Source organism: Clupea harengus, chromosome 3, assembly GCF_900700415.2.
Source record: "Clupea harengus chromosome 3, Ch_v2.0.2, whole genome shotgun sequence".
Taxonomy (NCBI): domain Eukaryota; kingdom Metazoa; phylum Chordata; class Actinopteri; order Clupeiformes; family Clupeidae; genus Clupea; species Clupea harengus.
This window is the reverse complement of record NC_045154.1, coordinates 1,249,402-1,269,464: the sequence shown is the minus strand read 5'-3', so window position 1 is coordinate 1,269,464 and position 20,063 is coordinate 1,249,402. Positions and strand designations below refer to the sequence as shown.

General features: G+C 43.9%; 2 protein-coding genes across 5 annotated transcripts; one reads left to right on the top strand and one right to left on the bottom strand.

The window, feature by feature from the left end:
• Nucleotides 1-896: 896 nt before the first annotated feature.
• Nucleotides 897-7,378, bottom strand: acot19 (acyl-CoA thioesterase 19). The gene is made up of 10 exons (XM_031564124.2): nt 6,610-7,378; nt 6,375-6,474; nt 6,098-6,288; nt 5,625-5,794; nt 5,056-5,175; nt 4,665-4,747; nt 4,367-4,460; nt 2,898-2,978; nt 2,167-2,308; nt 897-1,111 (listed from the first exon to the last, which is right to left on the bottom strand). Exons 1-10 carry the CDS (start codon nt 6,803-6,805, stop codon nt 981-983), a joined length of 1,308 nt encoding a protein of 435 aa, XP_031419984.1. The 5' UTR covers nt 6,806-7,378; the 3' UTR covers nt 897-980.
• Nucleotides 7,379-7,500: 122 nt separating this feature from the next.
• LOC105896026 (bromodomain-containing protein 1-like) lies at nt 7,501-19,373 on the top strand. 4 transcript variants are annotated; one of them, XM_031564101.2, is made up of 12 exons: nt 7,501-7,826; nt 10,884-12,244; nt 12,490-12,652; nt 13,042-13,179; nt 13,363-13,491; nt 15,994-16,306; nt 16,408-16,701; nt 16,940-17,419; nt 17,708-17,828; nt 18,309-18,439; nt 18,745-18,899; nt 19,024-19,373. In XM_031564101.2, exons 2-12 carry the CDS (start codon nt 10,902-10,904, stop codon nt 19,036-19,038), a joined length of 3,282 nt encoding a protein of 1,093 aa, XP_031419961.1. In that variant the 5' UTR covers nt 7,501-7,826; nt 10,884-10,901; the 3' UTR covers nt 19,039-19,373. The 4 variants fall into 4 exon arrangements, 3 of the variants coding, with proteins under 3 accessions (XP_031419961.1, XP_031419973.1, XP_031419955.1); XM_031564113.2 differs by lacking the exon at nt 7,501-7,826 and adding an exon at nt 8,484-9,754 and having other exon boundaries at nt 13,045-13,179; XM_031564095.2 differs by lacking the exon at nt 7,501-7,826 and adding an exon at nt 8,485-9,754.
• The last annotated feature ends 690 nt before the right edge of the window (nt 19,374-20,063 follow it).

Genomic DNA, 20,063 nt, shown 5'->3' with positions numbered 1-20,063 from the left:
GATAGCTCTCAAAGATGTGTAGAACTTCAAAAGAGTAGAATGGACACTGTAATTCATAGCAATTCTGCATTCAGTGGAAAAGGCAGTTCAGTCACCTATGCAGGCATTATAGAGATGATTTCCATTATTAAATTATACCACGACTGGGAATCTACATTTACATTTAGTCATTTAGCAGACGCTTTTATCCAAAGCGACTTACATATGTGCAACTTACAATGTATACACATTTTACATTTACACTGATGGCACACTGCACATCAGGAGCAATTAGGGGTTCAGTGTCTTGCTCAAGGACACTTCGACAGGGAATCGAACTAGCAACCTTCTGATTACTAAACGACTTCTCTACCTCCTGTACCACTACAGCAGTAGGACAGCAGAACAGGGTGTTGTAAACCCAGAAGAATGCTGCTGAATAGAGGGAACCAGCACTACTCCCAAAGTGGTGTGTCATTGAGCTTAGGAATTTCATAAGAAGTATCACTTATTTAATGACATGACATGAACTGCACTTGACAAACTGTTGATTGGTGTGGTTTCGATTTGCTGGCATTATCATCTCTGTGTTTAGAGTTACCATAGAAACAAGTGACATGGCTGCTAACTGTAGAGCAGGACCATGACTTTCATCCCTTTCCCTATTTGAAGGCCTTGGCTTGACCATCATCTATAATAATAATAATTTATTTTATTTGTAATGCACTCTTCATTCAATAGAATCTCAGAGTGCCAACATATTAAAAACTAACTATAATAATACAATAAAATAAAAATGAATTAACATAAGCATAATAGAAAACTTTTTAACATTTTAACATACGATTTAACACAAGGCCAGAAATGCCTTCCTGAATAAAAATGTTTTTAGTCCAGCTTTAAAGGAGTCCAGCGTCTGCGTTGCCCTTAGGTGGTCAGGGAGGCTGTTCCATAAGCGTGGCGCTGCCGAGGAAAAGGCCCGGTCGCCCATGGTGCGGAGCTTAGTTTTGGGGACGCGGACATCTGTGCTTGGTGCCATAGAGATGGTCCTCCAGAAACACCAAGGTCTTCTGCCAGGCATCCTCTTGTGCCTTTGAGTGTGGCACAGTCTGTCCTCCCCACAGAACTATCACTGAAATACAAACCACAAGAGCGATGCCCATCAAGAATCTATTACCAGACTCCTACAATGCCTACTTTATTGTGTCATCTACAAGCTGAACAGAACATGAATCTGAATTTGAGGCTATTATAAGTAGCAAAGACATATTGGTAAAAAAGATTCATTAGTCACCCCCGTGGAGATGGAACTCAGCAGTGACATTTGAGCAGAGGTGAAATGCTTGCTTCTTATAACTACAGCGCCCTCTAGAGGATCATTGTTGTTCTCAGAATCAGAATCAGAATCAGAATAGTATTTATTGCCAAGTAGGTTTACACCTACCTGGGATTTGTTCTGATGTATAGGTGCATACAGTAAACATAAAAACATACAAACACAAAAAAAACAACCTAAACAAACTTGCATTTACATTTACATTTACATTTAGTCATTTAGCAGACGCTTTTGTCCAAAGCGACGTACAAGGGAGAGAACAGTCAAGCTAAGAGCAATAAAAAGCATGGTGCAACAATACCATAACATTTATGGACACATTATGCAGGGTTTTCCTGTTTTTCCATGTTTTTGTAGCCGACCAGTTTTTTGCATCATCCTAAAAATCCATTCTGATGGTATATGGTCATCATGTGCAGGACACACACCACACACCTGTCATCCCCACTAGCCACCTAGGCTAATCACTACATGTTTTTGGGGGAGAAATGTGTGGAAATAATAAACTTGTTATATGATATCATGGGAATGGTTGTACTACCAGAGCAGGGGCGTCCCTCTCTACCTTCAAGAAGCTTCTGAAGACCCAACTCTTCAGAGAGCACCTCCCTTCCTAACTGGCACCTGACCAGCGCTTAACTTGCACTTCAGCAGTTACATTCCTGCACTTCTTTTTCCTTTTTTCTAGGTCGTTGTTTTCTAATTCTCATGTAAAGTAGTATTTATTGTTACACCATGCTTTTTATTGCTCTTAGCTTGACTGTTCTCTCCCTTGTACGTCGCTTTGGACAAAAGCGTCTGCTAAATGACTAAATGTAAATGTAAATGTAAATGGTTACACAAAAGCTTACCCTTTGTCCTTGCCTGAGCCACCATGAAATTGCTGGCACGGATGTGTGGACTGTACGGGGGCTCAATCAGGTGTCCGGTCCCGGGGTAGGAGGCTATAGTGAGTAGGTGGCTGTTTCCAGCTTTCTCCATCATCTGCCTCATCTAGATGGACAATTTTTCAAAATGAGGAAATCACCAACACCAACAAAAGAAAAGGCATCCTTAATAGTTACACTTCCAGTGTGTACACTACAGCTACTTTTGACACTGTTACACTTCTTTGGCAACGATAGGAATCCACTCTAAGGATGTAGAGCAGGGGTTTTCAACCAGGGGTCCGTGGCCCCCTGGTGGTCCGCGATGGCCTTGCAGCGGGTCCGCGAAATGAGCCTATGTTGATCAGTTCACCATTGACTTTTTTTTTTTTTATATAAATATACCTTGGCCCGTCGACATATTTATGTCTGAATAGCCAAGTCGCATTGCCCAAAATACTGATGTAGACCCATATTCAGCGAAGAAATTACACTGACAAGTATTATAGGCAGAATATGTGTGCGGGGGGAGGGGGCGTGGCGGCGGCGGCGGTTACAAACATGAAAAAGAAGGGTACGGGACTGTAAAATGTTTTGGGAATCACTGGCACATCAGTGGGCCGCGGATTACTTTCTGGTCAGAATGGTGGTCCCTGGGACAAAACCAGTTGAAAACCCCTGATGTAGAGTAAAGACAGTAGACAACGTGAATGTACGTCCTCTGCAGATTCTGAGGCGGGCCAGTTCTGGTCATCCTCTCCCACTAGAAGCAAAACAGGACACTGGATCCGGCCAACCTGGGAGTCCGAATGGATGATAATAACAGTCACATTAGTGCATAAACATGTCATTGGAGATGCAAATCATAACCATTCAAGTGAACCTTACTGCACCTTATTTATTCTTCATTTGTGGTGTGTATGTACTCTGTATTTATGTATGTGTGTATGCGTTGTAATGTATATACAAGGATGTCTATACATCCTACTTCAATTTTGGGCAGCAGTAGAAGGGAAAGCAATGGTTTAACCATCATTCTTTTTCTGTGAAGACAATACATCCTTCTATAAGCTGATTTTTGACCTATGTGTCTGGTTTGATTTGATTTTTGCATGGCTAGAGCTTAAAGGTGGAGTATGTAGGATTTAATGGCACCTAGCGGTGAGCCTGCAGATTGCAACCAACTGAATACCTCTCCCTTTCCAGGCACGTAGGACAGGTGATGGTGGCCGTCAGGCCATCAGGTCAAAATGTGAAAGACCCTCTCTAGTGCCAGGGCTTTGGTTTGTCTTCTCTGGGCTACTGCAGAAATATGGTGGCGCAACATGGCAGACCTGGAGGAAGAGGATCAGCTCCCTATATAGATACTGTTAAGCCCCGTCCTGTTTCTTAGTTTGTTTTCCTGGTGTTGTCGTGTGTTCTTCGCTTTTGTGCTCGTTTACCTTTTTCTCCTGGTGTCCCTCCTCACGCCCTGCACTTGTGTGTGCCCCGCCTTGTTGATTGTTAAGCCCCGTCCTGTTTCTACTTTGTTTTCCATGTGTTTGCTTTTGTGTTTGTTTACCTTTGTCTCCTTGTGTCAGACTCCTCACGCCCTGCCCTTGTGTGTACCCTGCCTTGTTGATTGTCTGCCCCGCCTTGATTGTTTTCAGCTGTCGTATTTAATTTCTTGTGTTTTGTTTTCTCGGTGCGTTCACGCCATTGCTTTTTCATTGTGTTTCTCCGTGTTCCTTGTGTTTCTAGCGCTCGTTGTTATGATTGTAAGTTCCGTTGTTATTCCCTCGCGTTCGTTTGATAGTTCCTTGTTTATTAATTTACTTGTTGCCAACCTCTGCCTGAACAACGGATTACCCTTTTGTCTATGTCCTCTTGAATAGTTTGCTTGCTATTGGACTGACCACCTGTGTACCGAACCCCGTTTCAGTAAAGTTTATTCTCTCCTTACTCCTGAGTCCGAGTCGTGCGTTTGAGTTCAGCACATCATCACAACATCTCCGCTGTGTAAGATACGAAGGGCTCATTCTAAGCTAATGAAAACACGATTCGTGGTTACAGGTGATTATACAGTAATGAACAATTATGAATACTATATTCAATTTCTGCTAATAGATCACCCTATATATACCATACTGCACCTTTAAGTGAAGATGAATTTTGGTGTAAACAAAGAATTGTGATTTCAACTCACATCAACTTTCTTGGAGGGGTCATCAGGAATGGGTAAAAGCAAATCCCGCCATATGATCCTATTCTCCTCATCATGGCGAGTGTTATGGGCATTTCTACACAAGAATTCAGAAACAACAGTAGCTAGAGAGGTGGGTGCAATTCCCAGCTTGAGTGTAGCAGCTGTTATATATATATATATATTAAAGTTTCAGTTACGGTATAGTAATGCTGGAGTTCTTTAAATGAATGCATTTGTGTTGTCACAATCTACACTTGACATCATATGGATATAAATGGGTTTAGATGGTAACACGTACTTTTTGATCTCTGCAAAGACATCTGACAGGGAGCCATTAACAGGCATGACATGGCTCCCACTCACAGACACCAAACATTTGGGCTGGCAAAGAGACACAGGAAGAAAGCCAGAGATTACTAAACTTAAAAGTTCTACAAAGTAAATACCCCACAAAAAACCCCACAGACAAATGTTTTTTTTTAACACATAGAACTTTCCATACTTAACCAAAATATTTGTATTCCTTTGACTTCCAAATTGTGATGACATATTATTTCAGATGCCATGGTGTCATTTTAAAACTGGGTCAAACTCAATGTACAACCATGCTGTCTTGCTCACTATATAAAGTGTTTCATAGCGTTTACTGGCGGTGTGTGACCTCTGTGTAAAAGGTTGGTCTTGAGTACCTTTATAACTGGGGAATACACAGCCATGCCCAGAGCCACGGAGGTGCCAAACGACAGGCCCAACATTGCAATCCTGTCACCACACACCTGAGGGTGCTCCTGGAGCAATCGGAATGCTGCCTGAAACATTCGAAGAGAAAAATAAATCATGTCTGTTTAGCTTACTAAACTAAATTAGTAGCTTAATTTATTTCACTGTTTAAGTGGATGTCCATCTTGCCATAATCAATGTGTGTCATTCACTCCAAATGTTATGTAAGCATTAAATGGGTCAAAATCAGAGTTTACTGGAGTTTGAACCCAGTGGAGTTTATTACCCAAGAAGACGGGTGTTTGGCAACATAATAGCGAGACCAAGGTCATGGACAGGGTGTTGCTTTGTGAAAAAAAAAATCTGTTTTACAGCCTGCTCTGGACATTTTTTTGCTTACTTTTTGAAATCATGGCCCTTAAAAGTTGTATCATGGTTGATCAAGAACTATAATAACATGATAACAGCGACAGAGAGTCTGTGCTACAATGCATGTGTAAACAGATAGCAACCAAATCGGTAGTGTAGAAACTATTACCTCAAAGTAGTCATTGCCAACATGCTGCGTGCCATTGCCAGAGGTCTTGGGGGTCATGTAGTCCAGAGCTAAAGACACATACCCATGGGAGGCCAGCAGGGCAGAGCGGTACTCCACTAAGCCCCCACCACCTCCCCACAGATCCAGCAGACCAGGAAAAGGTCCAGCACCTACAAATTCATTTCACATATGATTTATATTATTCGTTAAAGCAATTTGTCAAATGACAGATGTTTATATTCATTTGTTTTTTTATCTTTGCTATGTTTTAATTCACCTGTATGATAGCTCTGTGCTGATAAAGGACTATGCTACCATAAAATAGAAACGGAGACAGAGGCAGGACAATCCAGACTAACTGTGTTGAGGTTTGTGAGAGACAGGATGTTTTGGTTAAATGCCTTTTGTGAGCTGTGTAGAAAAATGATGCTCAAACTGTAATATGGTTTCTACCTCAATAAATACATGTCTACCTGGAGGTAAGAACAGAGTCCCTTTGAGTCCGTTTGTGGTGATGCCGACCCTCTGAACACCAGGAGCCATGTACCAGCGCTCAGCCACAGCACACGCCAGAGCGCGTGTGTCTTTAAACCTTTCATTCATGTGGCCTTGGTAAACTGAAATGTTTACAACCAATGGAGTGTGCACTTCCTTCTTCCGTAACCTGACATAGGTCAACCAAACAACTTAAAGTACAATGACAATTGCTGAGCATATAAAAGCAAATATATCAACAGTATTACACTTCACCTGAGACCTGGTCTACTTCCTGGGATTGGTTTCATGCTCCATAAAAGACCCATTGGCTCGACACCGTCATAAGACCCTCCAATACTAGCATCCTTGGCAACTAGGAACCAAGTGTTTAGAGCACAATACATTTGTGGGGGGCAGCACTCAAAACACTTTCATTACTGAACCACTTTGTCAACAAAGACAACTGTGAAAACATCTGAAGAATATAAAATGTGTGCTATAAGCCTACCATTAACACATCCCCTGTCATCACTGATGTAATGACCAAACGCCTCCCAAAAGTCATCGTCTTCAGAGTGAATTAAGGCATGTACAGTGACCGCCAGTCCAGGAGGCAAATTCTGAACAAGCACTAAGAACTTCTCATCAACGATACAACGGGATGGACGAACAACAATCAAAGGGCATGGTTCCTTCCCTGCCATTCTGTACTGTCGTACTCGTTACTGTCTGTCATACAAACGAGCTTTACATTGGTGATAAACCAAACTTACTAACTTTACTTTAGTAGACAAACAAGAACAGGCTATACCCGTTTCTTTCCTGCTGCCCTGTCAAAATAAAAGTCAGATGTGTTGCCATACGACGGAAACGCCATACGTAATTATGCGACGGTGGATTTTATTGTCGTTGCATAATCCTTTCCTTTCGCAAAGGATGGTCCAGTGTAGCCTACTCTAAGCTAAAGGAGATACAAAAGGAAGCACTGAAGCACCATTCCTAAGCATTTAGATAATTCGACTAGTCATGGTTTCCTCATGGTTGAGATGTGCTTGCTCACTCACGCATCACCGTTAAAGCAACATTATGTAACAATTTTACATCAAAACAGAGCTTCAAAAAATTATTTCAGAGGTACACTGACTTGTAATACGGAAAATGGTGTCTGTGTCTGGTATTGCACTATGGGTGTTTCTCAAAGTCAAGAAAGAGTCTTTAACAGATCCTTGACGGCTGCGTTACAAGGATGCTATGTCATCGAATCCCACCTGAAGGACCGTTCTAATTTTCTCTTTGAATTCTACCAAGGACTGAATATTTATGTTCAGAGAATTTTCAAGGATGCAGTTGCATCCACAATCCTTCGCTCACGTCCCAGAGCCTTTAAAAAAAACACTAGCGCAGAATTTGAAGGGGGGACCTTTTCAATAACACACACCTCCACACTAGCTAGACTGCTACATTGTTTTTCTCCGATTGTTAAGAAGGAGTCTTGCCTAACCTTTGAAGGACCCGACTTGGAATGTTTTATGACACCACCTCACACAACAACTAGACCCTTCTGCTAGCTATAAGAAGAAGCTAGCGCAGTATTATCTTTATGGACATTATGGAAGAGGCGACAAAGAAACCGAAGGACGAAGGGAGAGGAAGGGAAGAAGAGAAAAAGAGTAACCAAACTAGAGACTGAACAAGAATCTGTCTCGGACTGGCTTTTACTTGTTGGTGAGAGCTTAAAGAGACAAAGAGGACAAAAGTCAGATGTTGAGCTGGCCTTCTTTCTGTTGAACTAGTCTAACCAATTAGCTGTCTTGCTATGTCTTATGTTGCGCTTGCTTGATGTTTGGCTGTGTTAGGAAAATTGTTGACTCGCTAGTGTTTCATCAAAAATATCCCTGCCAATGTAATTTATGAATGAATGCGACGTATGCTGTAACCTTATCGCTGTCATCCCTGTCTCACGGAGATTTGTAGTTTTTCCTGGTGCCCAAAGTCATTTACCTCAGTACTGTCTCAGGCTAGCATCCAAATCAATTAATTTCACGCCAAAAAGGCTTCATCAATCTCATGCCAAATAAGCTTTGGAAGTTAGCAACCTTGAAAACCTAACTCAAACATTTTATTAGATTACACATACTCCACATTCAAAACTTAGAAAACAATGTATGTAGGCTGAAAATGCAAGCAGTATTTCAGCAAAACAAAACATTGTCATTAATTTTTCGTTATTCTTTTGGTTATAGAATCATTAATCTCCGATGTCACAATCATTAAAACTATGCGGAGTCAGAGACAGACATTTTCACAGTGAAAATACCATCTTTTTTAGAGCTCAAGATTCATAATGGGAAGTGAGTTCCAGATCCTAGGAGAATTATGGACAGGTAGCCTACACATACAATGACAAAACAAGAAGGCAAGAAGCAAGGAGGCTAAAACCCATGGGTTTTAACCCCACTTTGGAGTTTTTCCATTGCACTTTTTGCCGGGCTGTGCCGAGCGATTTGGACCCCCTTCTGACGCTGCATATCCACTATTCCGGTGCACCTGACCTGCTGCCTTGTACAGATACAATTCATTTTCTATGGATGGCTGCGCAAAGCATCTCGGGAAGGCCTCTTCTACGTACACCCCAATGAACTGTGCTTCTGAGGAAGATGTTGGTGATTGGTCTCTGGTGGATTTTTGAGATAGAGTTGTGTAAACATGAGTTGTTGTGGTAACAAAAGACACTCAACTATTTTGGAACAGCGTTGCTTTCTACATGAAAGAGTGCTCTGATGTGTTTTTCTTATGAAAAACGCTGGTCAGTGCTTTTACATGTAGAAAAAATACACTGTTCCAAAATGCAGTTAACTCATGTTAATCTTGAGTTAACATTAGGTAACATTAGGTGACTTTTGAAACTGAGTTAAGCCCCAACATGAGTTTGGACATGGGGGCAGGGGAAAGTGGTAGATATGTTTATATGATACAGAGGTCTGATTACGAATTTGCATTGGTGCTGTCATTAGTATTAATCTAGTAAATTATGCAGTCGGCTGCCTTACTTGTTGATTTTCATTTCGGTGCCCATGTTTACAGGTTAGAGCATGCACACTGCCAACACTTAATCCTTTAGCTATGTTTGTACCTATTTCTAATTTAAAAATATATATAATCGTTTTATGGATGTGTTAGTGGTGACAGTGTCTGGTAACAGCAGGCAGTCTATAGAAACTTTTATTGTGGCATAATATAATACATTTTGACCCGGAAGTCAAAACAAAGGACGATTCTCGTCACCTGATCAGCACAGCCGCATTGTGTTGTTTTGAGGAAGAAAGTGCTAGCTAGCGAGTCAGCCAGCCTGCTAGCAAGAAGCTGCTGCTATTATAGTGGGGATTTTTTTGCAGAGAAGACCCCAATTAATTGATACTTTTGATGAAAATTCAAACGTCGGAAACTGGCTGAAATTAGAATCTTAAAGGTTGTCTTGGATACTTCTCTGTATCCTTCAAATTTGTGTCTCAAAGCACGAGCTGCTCCCGTTGGATGCGACTATTCAGAAGGAAATCGCTGCTGTTTTGGAGGCCTTAGCTACATTATTGTAGCTAGTGGTAGCTAGCTTAGCCTGCTTCAGCCATTCGAGCGGAAGGTCTCGAAGTACTAAGGTGTGGATATTTCGATTAACGTCTGGTGTGTTCTTTAATGTATCGACTGTTGTTTCAATTGAGTACTTTAAGTCGTACATGCATTATTGTTGATATATTGGAACACTTTTATGTGCATAACAAACGTTATAGCTTGGAGCTAGCAACGGCTATGCGGAACCCACTTGTTAGCTATTGCTCGCTGGGATAGACATATAACGTTAACCTAACCTAATGTTAGTATGTCTTGGACCCATTTGACGCCATGTTGCTGTGTTTTTAAGTGAATTCAGCTGACTAACGTTAAACGGCCCCTGTTATATTACGGGCTGAACCCATTTTTAGTATTGGTTTTATCTTATTATTTAACTAGACGGGTGGCCGATTGTTGTCAATTAACGTTAGCTGTGTCAACGTTACTGGTTGTGATTTAGAGCACGGAAGTGCATTCCTTGTGTTAAGTGGGTTTACTATATCATATAGCTAGCTAGCTAGCTACGTAAACTGCGACTCTCCAATCGCTATTTGTTACTCTGCTCTCCAGCGATAACTAGCTTTAGCTAACTATCCTACGTTAGCTAGCTTCTGGGTCGTCAGCTAGCATCTGGCTTCAGAAATTCTCTGCTACAGGACATACATCGAGGTTAACCACGCCCTATTGCAGGTTTTAAACCCGCCCTTGTTGACCGATTTTCATGTGCCAACTTGAAGCCTTTCTAATGTTGCTTTTTCTAAAACCACATTGCTGCATATTAGGATGTGATAACCGCTTTTAAAACGTCGTTTATTCCAAGTCTTTACATAGTTGTTTTGGTTAGGAACTATAGTTGCAGCAGTCAACTGTTGTTCTGTGGCATAGATACAAGTTAAATGTTGATTTAGATGGTTGTCTTATCGTATTAGTCCATGTGACACTTTGTGAAACCGCTAGGAATCAAAATTAAGAGGATGTTCGCACGTTTCACGCATGTTTAACTTCCTCTTTTCTGCTGTATGGCAGTTTAGTGAAAAACAATATGACTGTAGCCTACTTGTAGCTTCCGTACATAGTCTAAGTATTTTCAATATTTGCTGTTATGGTTTTGGAGCTAATGTTACAATGATCAATTATAATACAACATACATTGAATCTGTCTCTTTCTTGTTGTAGGCATCTCAGGTGCTAAACATGAAGAAAAAGACTCGGCATCATAGAACCTCTGAGGAGAGACCATCATCGCCCATCAAACCATCTCGTAATCGGGAAACTCTGACGTATGCACAGGCTCAACGCATGGTGGATCTGGAGGTCGATGGCAGAGTGCAGAGGATCAGCATCTATGACAAGCTTGACGTGATTAATGACGACGACCCCGTAGCACAAGAGATCAATGAGTGCAACAGCAATAAGGAGAACAGCGAGAAGCCACAGCAGGTCTTGGTGCGTTCTGCACGCCTTAAAATCAACCAAGAGAAAAAGACTGCCGCCTTGACCACCGCACAGGGGGCAGCTGTGCAGGGACATGCGTTGCCTGAGCCCAAGATTCGCACTGTGGAATACAACCTCCCGCTGGTCCCCCGAAGGCCCTCTAACTACTACACCTATGTGGAGAAGACCTCAGAGGAGCTGGACGAGGAGGTGGAGTACGACATGGACGAGGAAGACTACGCCTGGTTAGAGCTGGTCAATGAGAAGAGGAGGAGCGAGGGCTTCAGCCCAGTCTCCCAAAATGTTTTTGAATTCCTCATGGACCGATTCGAGAAGGAGTCCTTCATCGAGACCCAGGGAAAAGTGGATCCTCAGTCACTGATTGATGAGGATGCCGTTTGCTGCATCTGCATGGACGGCGAATGTCAAAACAGCAATGTCATTCTCTTCTGTGACATGTGCAATTTAGCAGTACACCAGGAGTGCTACGGCGTGCCCTATATTCCAGAAGGCCAGTGGCTTTGCCGCCACTGTATGCAATCCCCCTCCCAGCCAGGCGAGTGTGTCTTCTGCCCCAACAAAGGTGGTGCACTTAAGAAGACAGATGATGACCGCTGGGGTCATGTGGTGTGCGCTCTGTGGTTGCCTGAGGTGGGCTTCACCAACACCGTCTTCATCGAGCCCATCGACGGAGTGGCCAACATCCCGCCGGCCCGCTGGAAGCTGACGTGCTACCTCTGCAAAGAGAAGAGTGTGGGAGCTTGTATTCAGTGTCACAGGGCCAACTGCTACACAGCCTTCCATGTGAGTTGTGCTCAGAAGGCAGGGCTCTACATGAAGATGGAGTTGGTGAAAGAGGAGACCAAGGAAGGCTCTTCTGCGTTCTCAGTGAAGAAGACTGCTTTCTGCGGAACACACACTCCCAGCAGTTGCACCAGGAGGCCTCTTGGCATCTATGACGAGGCATCTTCCAAACACGACCTCAAAAATGATCTCAAAGGTACAAGGAAATTGAAACACATGCAAAAGAAGATCAAGAAAACCGTGCCTGAACCGGAACCCGTAGTCCCCGCTGTGTCTGAGCCTAGTTTAACTCAAGCAAGGTAAGTTTTTAATGTTTTTGCTTTGAAGCTATTAATGCACTGTGCCCTAGATAGAATCATGGTCATCGAGATTGTTGTGTTTCTTTGTAATAAGCATTAGTAAAGGTTAATTTGGTTGATGTTCTTTACCAGCCTACAGAAGAATTTGTCCTAATAGCTGCAAGACAGTTTTGAAAGTTGAGCTGCTAAAGTGCTCCTCTGCCTTCCAGAACTCACCTGTCGCGTCTCCTTCCCTCATGTTTCAGCTTCAACACAATCTTAAATCAAGTGTCAGTCCAGAGGAAGCGCTTGTTTGTGGAGCGCGTTCTTAGTTACTGGATGCTGAAGAGACAAGCAAGGAATGGTGTACCCCTCATTCGACGGCTCCACACAACCCCAGCCGTACTGACTCTCAAACCCCCGGAGCCGGTGAGTTCAAGTCATCTGAGATGTCCGTATGCCACGTGCTGTGTTGTGTGTACATGGCCTGTTTTGAACAGGGGCTCTTGACATATCCGGTGCTTCCACATGTGCATAAACAAAGCTGTATTAATTGATGTATTTATTGAAGTACTTTAGTCTATGCCACCGCACTTTGTTCTACTCTTAATGTATATATATATTTTTTGGGGGGCTGTTCCTACTGTTTTTGGATAGTTGTAGTATTGTTATGTTATATGTTGTTGTTGTGTTATATGTTGTCCCTCGTCACACCAACAGGAGAAGCACTCAAAATTTCGTTGTATAAATACAATGACAATAAAGGCTTTTTTTTCTTCTTCTTTCTTTTCTTCTTCTGTGTCCTGTACTGTTTCCAGCAGCAGGAGCAGCGTGAGAAGGATTGCCACAGCCGTAAGGAGCAGCTGAAGGAATGGCACCGCTTGCGCCATGACCTGGAGCGCGCTCGCTTGCTGTTGGAGCTGATCCGCAAGAGGGAGAAACTCAAGAGAGAGGAGGTAACCAAGGCGCCAAAAGAAAAAGCTCAATCTGAAATGACTGTACACGCTTTGCCTCACTTTGCCTTAGGCCTATGCAGGGCTATATATTACAAGTGCTGTCTCCATGTTATTGACCTGGATGTTGCTTCCTCTTGCTCTGCGAGAGCGGCTTTAATCATGATCTCATTCCATTCTGCACAGATGAGGCTTCAGCAGTCTGTGCTTGAGATGCAGCTCACGCCGTTCACCATTCTTCTGAGAGCAGTCCTGGAGCAGCTCAGGGAGAAGGATCAGGCCAAGATCTTTGCCCACCCTGTCTGTGTCACAGAGGTAGGTTATTGCAGCAACATGGGGGATTGCCTCTGGCTTGCTTAGCACAATGATCTTTTTTTTTTGTGGTCAATAATTAACTCCTGGAGACTGATTGATTGTGTCGAAATTCACACATTTTCTTGGTAGGATAACCCTCAAAATACTCATTGACTCAAAGTGAAGCACATGTCAGTAGAAACAGTGGGACTTGCCGATGCTAGTTGTTTGATTATGCTGATGAAGTACTGTGCAGTAATCTGGTTTGGGAATAACATGACATTTCATCAGAATAACAAATTGCATCCATTCCCGTGGAATACATATAGCAAGACATGTCAGGACATTTGCTTTGCAGCGTGGCTAGTTTCTTTTTTGTGTAAATACAGCACATAGGTTTTGAGTGCATGAAATACATACACTCCTGCTTCTGGTTTGGAACGGACTTTTTATTATTGTTAATTTGTCAAACTAATTTTTGACGTTTGTAGCCTTGATGTGAGAAATTAGTAGCTATGTTTGCTTGGGTAATGCTAGCTGACCAACAGTAAGCTAGCCATAAATGTTACTTTGTAAACAGATATCAAATCTATGTTGAAATACACGTCCATCTCCTTTATCATGCTAGCCTCCATAGAATGTTTGGTCACTGAATCTTCAGTATCACGTCCACTCATGTCATGTCTGCCCGGTTGACTAGCTGCTCCACCACCGTGTGTTCCTTCTCAGACGTTATGGGTCTGCTCTCCTGATCTATGGCATAGTGCCGTACCTAGATGATTCTGGTGTTGTGCTCAGTATCTGTGTACTGCAATGGAATCATATCTAAAATCATTTAGCTCTTTAGTCGCCCATTATATTTGTAGTTGATTTTAAGGCGTCTTTAAGGGCCGGATCAGTGGATCGATGACTGATTAGTAGTACCATCACCACATTCTCAGCTGTGTATATTTAACTGTGGGCCTCAGTGTAATGTCATGCAGGCTGGTCATGGGACGAAGTGGGCTCGCCTTTAGCTTTGTGTGGTTAGCTTGCTTGTACTGTGGTCAACGTTCTAGGTTTGAGCCCTGAGGGCTTCTGTGACCCAGATCGGGAGTAAAGAATGGAGGAATTAAGGGAACAGGTCACTGCGTTGCTTCTCATATGGCTGCACAAGTTATTAGAACAGCAGCCAGGGCTTTCAGCCTTGTGGTATGCCTGTCTCGCATGTCCAAGGTCCCAGCTTTCTGCCACATTGTGGAGCAACTAGAGGAGGGCCTTAGCCCATGTTGCTGCGTACGCGGTGAGTGTAATGGGGTAGTGGTGTGCTGTGTAATCTCCACTTCCTGAGGCCACACTGATCATGAGACTAGCTGTCACCACTTTAAGCCACGTGGTTAGCATGCCTGTCTCCCACGTCTCCCAGGTTCAATTCCCAAAGGCAGACTAGTAATATATATAAGCTTCTTTTTTAGGCCAGATGAGGTGCCAACCTTGTAGAATGTTTGTGTTGTGTCTGTATATAGAGATAAACAAGTCCTCATTGACTTGCTGATGTCACCTGGGAATGGTGTGCAGTGTGTGTTTGTGAGAGGTTCTGAGAAGGCAAGAAAAACAACAACAAGAAGAAAGATTGTGTGACTGGGCTCAGAACTATGACCCTGAGGCCTCATTCACCTTCACTTTCCTTCAGCAAGTACTGCTGGAATAATGAGAATCAGAATCAGAATCAGGTTTTATTGGCCAAGTAAGTTTGCACAAACAAGGAATTTGACTTGGTAAAGTGACTCTCAGTGTGCTTACACAAAATATATAACACAATACAATACAATGCAATACAAACAAACAAACAGTGCAACATTTACATTTACATTTAGTCATTTAGCAGACGCTTTTGTCCAAAGCGACGTACAAGGGAGAGAATATTCAAGCTACGAGCAATAGAACCTGGTGTAACAATAAATAAATACTACTTTACATAAGAAATATAGCAAAATGAAATAAAAAAGAAAGAAAGAAGTGCAGAAATGTAACTGCTGTAATTGCAAGTTACGCACTAGTCGAAGTGCCAGTTAGGACGGGAAGTGCTCTCTGAAGAGTTGGGTCTTCAAGAGCTTCTTAAAGGTAGAGAGGGACGCCCCTGCTCTGGTAGTGCTGGGTAGTTCATTCCACCAACGTGGAACTACAAATGAGAATAGTCTGGACTGCCGTACTTGCACAGACGGCAGTGCCAAACGACGCTCACTAGAAGAGCGCAGCATCCTGGGTGTAACATTTGCAACATTTGCAACAGTGCAACAGTGCAATGGACTAAGGAGTTTAAAAAAGTATGTACAAGGCGGAATGGCTATATACAGTAGCTGTGAAATGTTGCACAACAGTAGTGCAAAGAAGAAGTGGAGAGTGCGAGAAGTGCAGGGATAAATATATAAATATAAATATATATGCTACAGTGGGTTAGTTGTTCAAATGAAAGCCTAGAGTGGCACAAGGGAATGAAAGTAGAAGAATGACTATTTGATGTGTATTTGATTCAACTCCCAGGTTCCAGATTATTTGGATGTCATCAAACACCCAATGGACTTCTCTACCGTTCGGAAACGTATAGACACTCACGGTTACCGAAACCTTGATGAGTTCGAAGACGACTTCAACCTCATCATTGCCAACTGCATGAAGTACAACGCCAAGGACAATTTCTTCTACCGTGCCGCTGTCCGCATGCGGGACCTCGGCGGGGTGATCCTCAGGAAGGCCCGTCGAGACGCCGAGAGGATCGGCTTTGATTTCCCCAGCGGAATGCATCTTCCTGAGCCCCCCAAGCTGGAGCCCCCCCCCACCTTCTCCTGGGATGATGGTAAGAGACATTCCAAAAGCTGCTTAACTAAGCTGTTATTATTGCCGTTTGTCTCCCACTCGTGTGTGTGTCTCACGTCCTCTGTCTCGGCCCCTTGGCAGTTGACCGCCTGTTGAACCCAGTGAGCCGCAAACAGCTGTCTCAGGAGGAGCAGCTCAAACGGCTACTGGACCACCTGGACCTGCTCAGCAGTATGAAGTCCAGCCCGTCACGAAACAAACGGCTCAAGTTGCTCAAGAAAACCATCAACGATGTCCGGAGTGAGACGAGCGTGAGCACGAGCGTGAGCACGAGCGTGAGCGCGAGCGCGAGCAGCCAGCGTCTCCCCCCTGACATCACGAGACCTGCGGAGGAGTTCAAGGAGTTCCCTGTGGAACCGGTCTCACGTGAAGAGCGTGCGTATCTACAGGCCTTTTTGCTTCACACTGTTGTAGTGTTTTAAGGTTAAGCAATATCAGTTAACACTGAATTTGTATTAAAACTGGAACTGGAGTACATATTAGGATGCTTTCTTAGATATGGTCTGTAACTATAGCTTTCATGCTTTTCCTGACCTGTTAACAAAATAGTGGAGCTAAAAATATTTGGAATTTTTTGTGACTTCCTTTTGTTTGGTCATTTTTGTCCTTCTAGAACACCATCCGTTACTTCCCAAACCGGAGACTCCTGAGCGCGTACCTGAAATCCAGATCTCAGTGAGTCAATCAGAACCCCCACCGTTGAATCCAGCAGAAGCCACTCCAGAGGAAGGCTCCAAGGCAGACCCACTGGACGGAGAACAGGCCGCCTCGGTGCCCGTCGGGACCAACCCAGACCTGCTGCTGCTCCCCCCCACTAACGCTCTGAGTCTAGTAGCCACATCCACGCTTGCTGAAACTTCCACTTCCACTGTCAACCGCCGGACTGCCGTCCTCTTCCGCAAGTCAAAGAGCGTCAGCCCACAGAAGCCCCCGAAGAGCCCGATCAGAGGCCCTCAGCTCGGCACCACCACCTTCCTGTCCGTGGTCATCCCCAGGCTAGAGACCCTCCTCCAACCCAGGAAGCGGACCCACAGTGCCAGTAGTGACGGGCTGGCGGACGACGAGGAGTCTCCCATCAAGCGCTTGGACACGGGTAAGTCATGACATTACATAGTACAAAGGTTATTACAAAATGCCATGGTTTTTTTTTTATCTGAAAATGTTTCTATGAATTTAAATCCTGTGTTACTACAAATGATTTATGTGATTTTGAATAATGAAAAACTTTCATTAGATTTTAATCCATAATTAATTTGGCCTCCTGTGTCCACAAGTAATGAGATCATAAACCTGCTTGCCTGTTCTCACACATTCCTTCAACCCAGAGAAGGTTAAACACATTTTAATATGTTGCTGTGATTCTTTTTTGAATTCATTGTAGGTCTATATAATGGCTTTGTCATCAAGCAGGAGCTGGGTGTTACTAGGTCACTGGAGCCCCGTCGGCGCTGCGTCTCCGAGTCCAGCATATCATCTAATAGCAGTGCACACAGCACAGCAAGGTAGTGCCACTGGCCTGGGATCAGTGTCTCTGAGTCCAGCATATCATCTAATAGCAGTGCGCACAGCACAGCAAGGTAGTGCCACTGGTCTGGGATCAGGCGTCAGAGTAGCCTGGAGAGATGAGTGCATTAACCCCCCTTTTTATTTTTTAAATCTAGCTAGAATGCATATCACATCAGTCATGTAGCAATCTGTCTCAAGTAAATGGGTGCATTTTGACGGGCAGTCCTGACACATTCCCACTGTTTCCCCCCCCGAATGCCATCTTTAACATGGGGTTAAACTTCTCCCCTGTGACGTAACCAAGGCTACGCTTGGCTGAGTTTTGACAGAGATGAGCGTAATGAGAAGCGTGTGCGTGAGGGAACACCTAAAGACTGCTCCAGATGTTTGGTTTGATTGGCCGAGTCAGGGTCCAAATACAAACCGCTGTTTCTTCTCCCCCTCATGCCCGCGCCCGCCCGCCCGCCCGCCCGCAGCACGCGCAGCAGCAGCAGTGCGCCGGCATGTGGACGAGTGAAGCCAGCTTTAGCGCGGAGAAACACTGTTGATGAGAAAAAAGAGTTCATTTCACCCAAGGACACTGAAACCAAAGCTAACGGTTCATTAGGTGAGTTTGGATGGTCTGCTAAAGTTGGTTTACTCCACTGATATTGAGTGTGTAGTATTTGTCTGATGTGACCATTTTACACGTGCCGTTTGTGACGGAATATAACCTCCAATGATGTGTGCAACATGTTTGTAACAAAATAGTATATTTTCTGTTTACAAGGAACACTTGGCCTAAATACTGTATAAATGTGTTGAGCATGTTTTCCCATTTTTCCAGGGTTTTGAGAAAATGTATGTGTATAAATATTGCACTGTGCGTGTGTACTGTTTCAGTGGGTGAGTGTGTTGCTCTGTGTTGTGCAGATCACAGATTGCAGGACGCCCCGTGCGGTCGAGCGCCATCCCAGCGCCGTGCCCATCACGCGGGCCCCGGGCGAGCGGCGGGGCGGAGAGGCGACGGCGTGCAGGTCCACGGAGAAACCCTCCCCCGCCCCCTCCTCCGGCAGCAGACCCAGCTGGTGAGGGCTGCCTTCACACATCCACAGTTGATGGTTATTGAAGTCTAATAGAACAATAACCAGGAGCAAATAAAGGTGATGGGTTGAATGGTGTCTCAAAGTGTGTGGTTTTATTTTCCTATAGGCAATGGCATCCTAACTCTCAGAAGATCCTAATCCTTAGCATGGACAAGACCTTTGAGAAGATGGCCACTGCGTTTGCCATGCTGTCCCGCTCTGTGTCCTCTCGTCCACATGAGCTGGGTTGTGGACGAGCCTTTATGCAACTTCAGTGACAGATGAGACTTCTGTGTGCCTCTCTTGTAGGATCTCTCAGGCATCCAAATCCCAGCAGCCCAGGACTAGTGGCCCCGGAGGCGGGCCAGTCGAGTCGTGGCCCCTTAAGCATCTTGAATGGTTTTCTCTCTGTGATCTGCTGATCTGGGGTCAGCTGCAGAACAGAACAGAACATAGCAGTCCCCCCCCCCCCCCCCCCCCCCCCCTCTCTCTCATGTGCTGCAAAGACTGCTGCAAACCCCTCAGCCATCATGACATGCACTCCACTCCACTCCCATCATCATCATCATCATCATCTTTCCTGCAGTAGCTGAGTATTTAACTAATCTGTAAATAGTCTGTAAGTCTACCAACACTAATTTATTTTCCTCATTGCTGGTACTCAATGTGACCTCTTTTTAGTATGTATACTGTACGCAAATGTGAGTCCCTCACATCAATGTGGTGTGTCTTTTTACTGGTGCTACGACCTGTGCAATGTTTTGGCCACACAAGCATAACTCTAATAGGGCTAACCAATACTGTATGGAGTGTTTCTCAATAGATTTCCCATTTCTTTAAGTTATTACAACAGAAGCAAGTTTGCAACTGGCATTACAAAAATACTTTTCGTTTCCATGGTGCAAATTTATTTTTTTGTGCAGCTAAATGTGTAAGTGTGTGTGTGTGTGTGTGTGTGTGTGTGCGCGTGTGTGCGTGTGTGTGTGTGTGTGTGTGTGTGTGTGTGTGTGTTTTATCACTCTTATGGTCATGACTTTTAAAGAAGATGTTTAACTTTTTGTTATAAATACTAATCACCACTATAGTTATAAAACAAAACAAGAGTGCATCTTTCACAAGTAACCAAAAAAAATGTGTTTTTAATTTTCTTCCATGTCTGGATTAAAG

Bases quoted from the DNA above. Each gene is read 5' to 3' on its own strand.
- acot19 (XM_031564124.2), bottom strand. From the start codon at position 6,805: ATGGCAGGGAAGGAACCATGCCCTTTGATTGTTGTTCGTCCATCCCGT. The intron at 6,475-6,609 runs GTAGGCTTATAG...CTTGGTTCCTAG, and splicing joins TGACAGGGGATGTGTTAATG to TTGCCAAGGATGCTAGTATT. The intron at 2,309-2,897 runs GTACATTCACGT...TTGTCCATCTAG, and splicing joins CCTCAGAATCTGCAGAGGAC to ATGAGGCAGATGATGGAGAA.
- LOC105896026 (XM_031564101.2), top strand. From the start codon at position 10,902: ATGAAGAAAAAGACTCGGCATCATAGAACCTCTGAGGAGAGACCATCA. The intron at 16,702-16,939 runs GTGCGTATCTAC...TTGTCCTTCTAG, and splicing joins ACCGGTCTCACGTGAAGAGC to AACACCATCCGTTACTTCCC. The intron at 17,420-17,707 runs GTAAGTCATGAC...AATTCATTGTAG, and splicing joins CATCAAGCGCTTGGACACGG to GTCTATATAATGGCTTTGTC.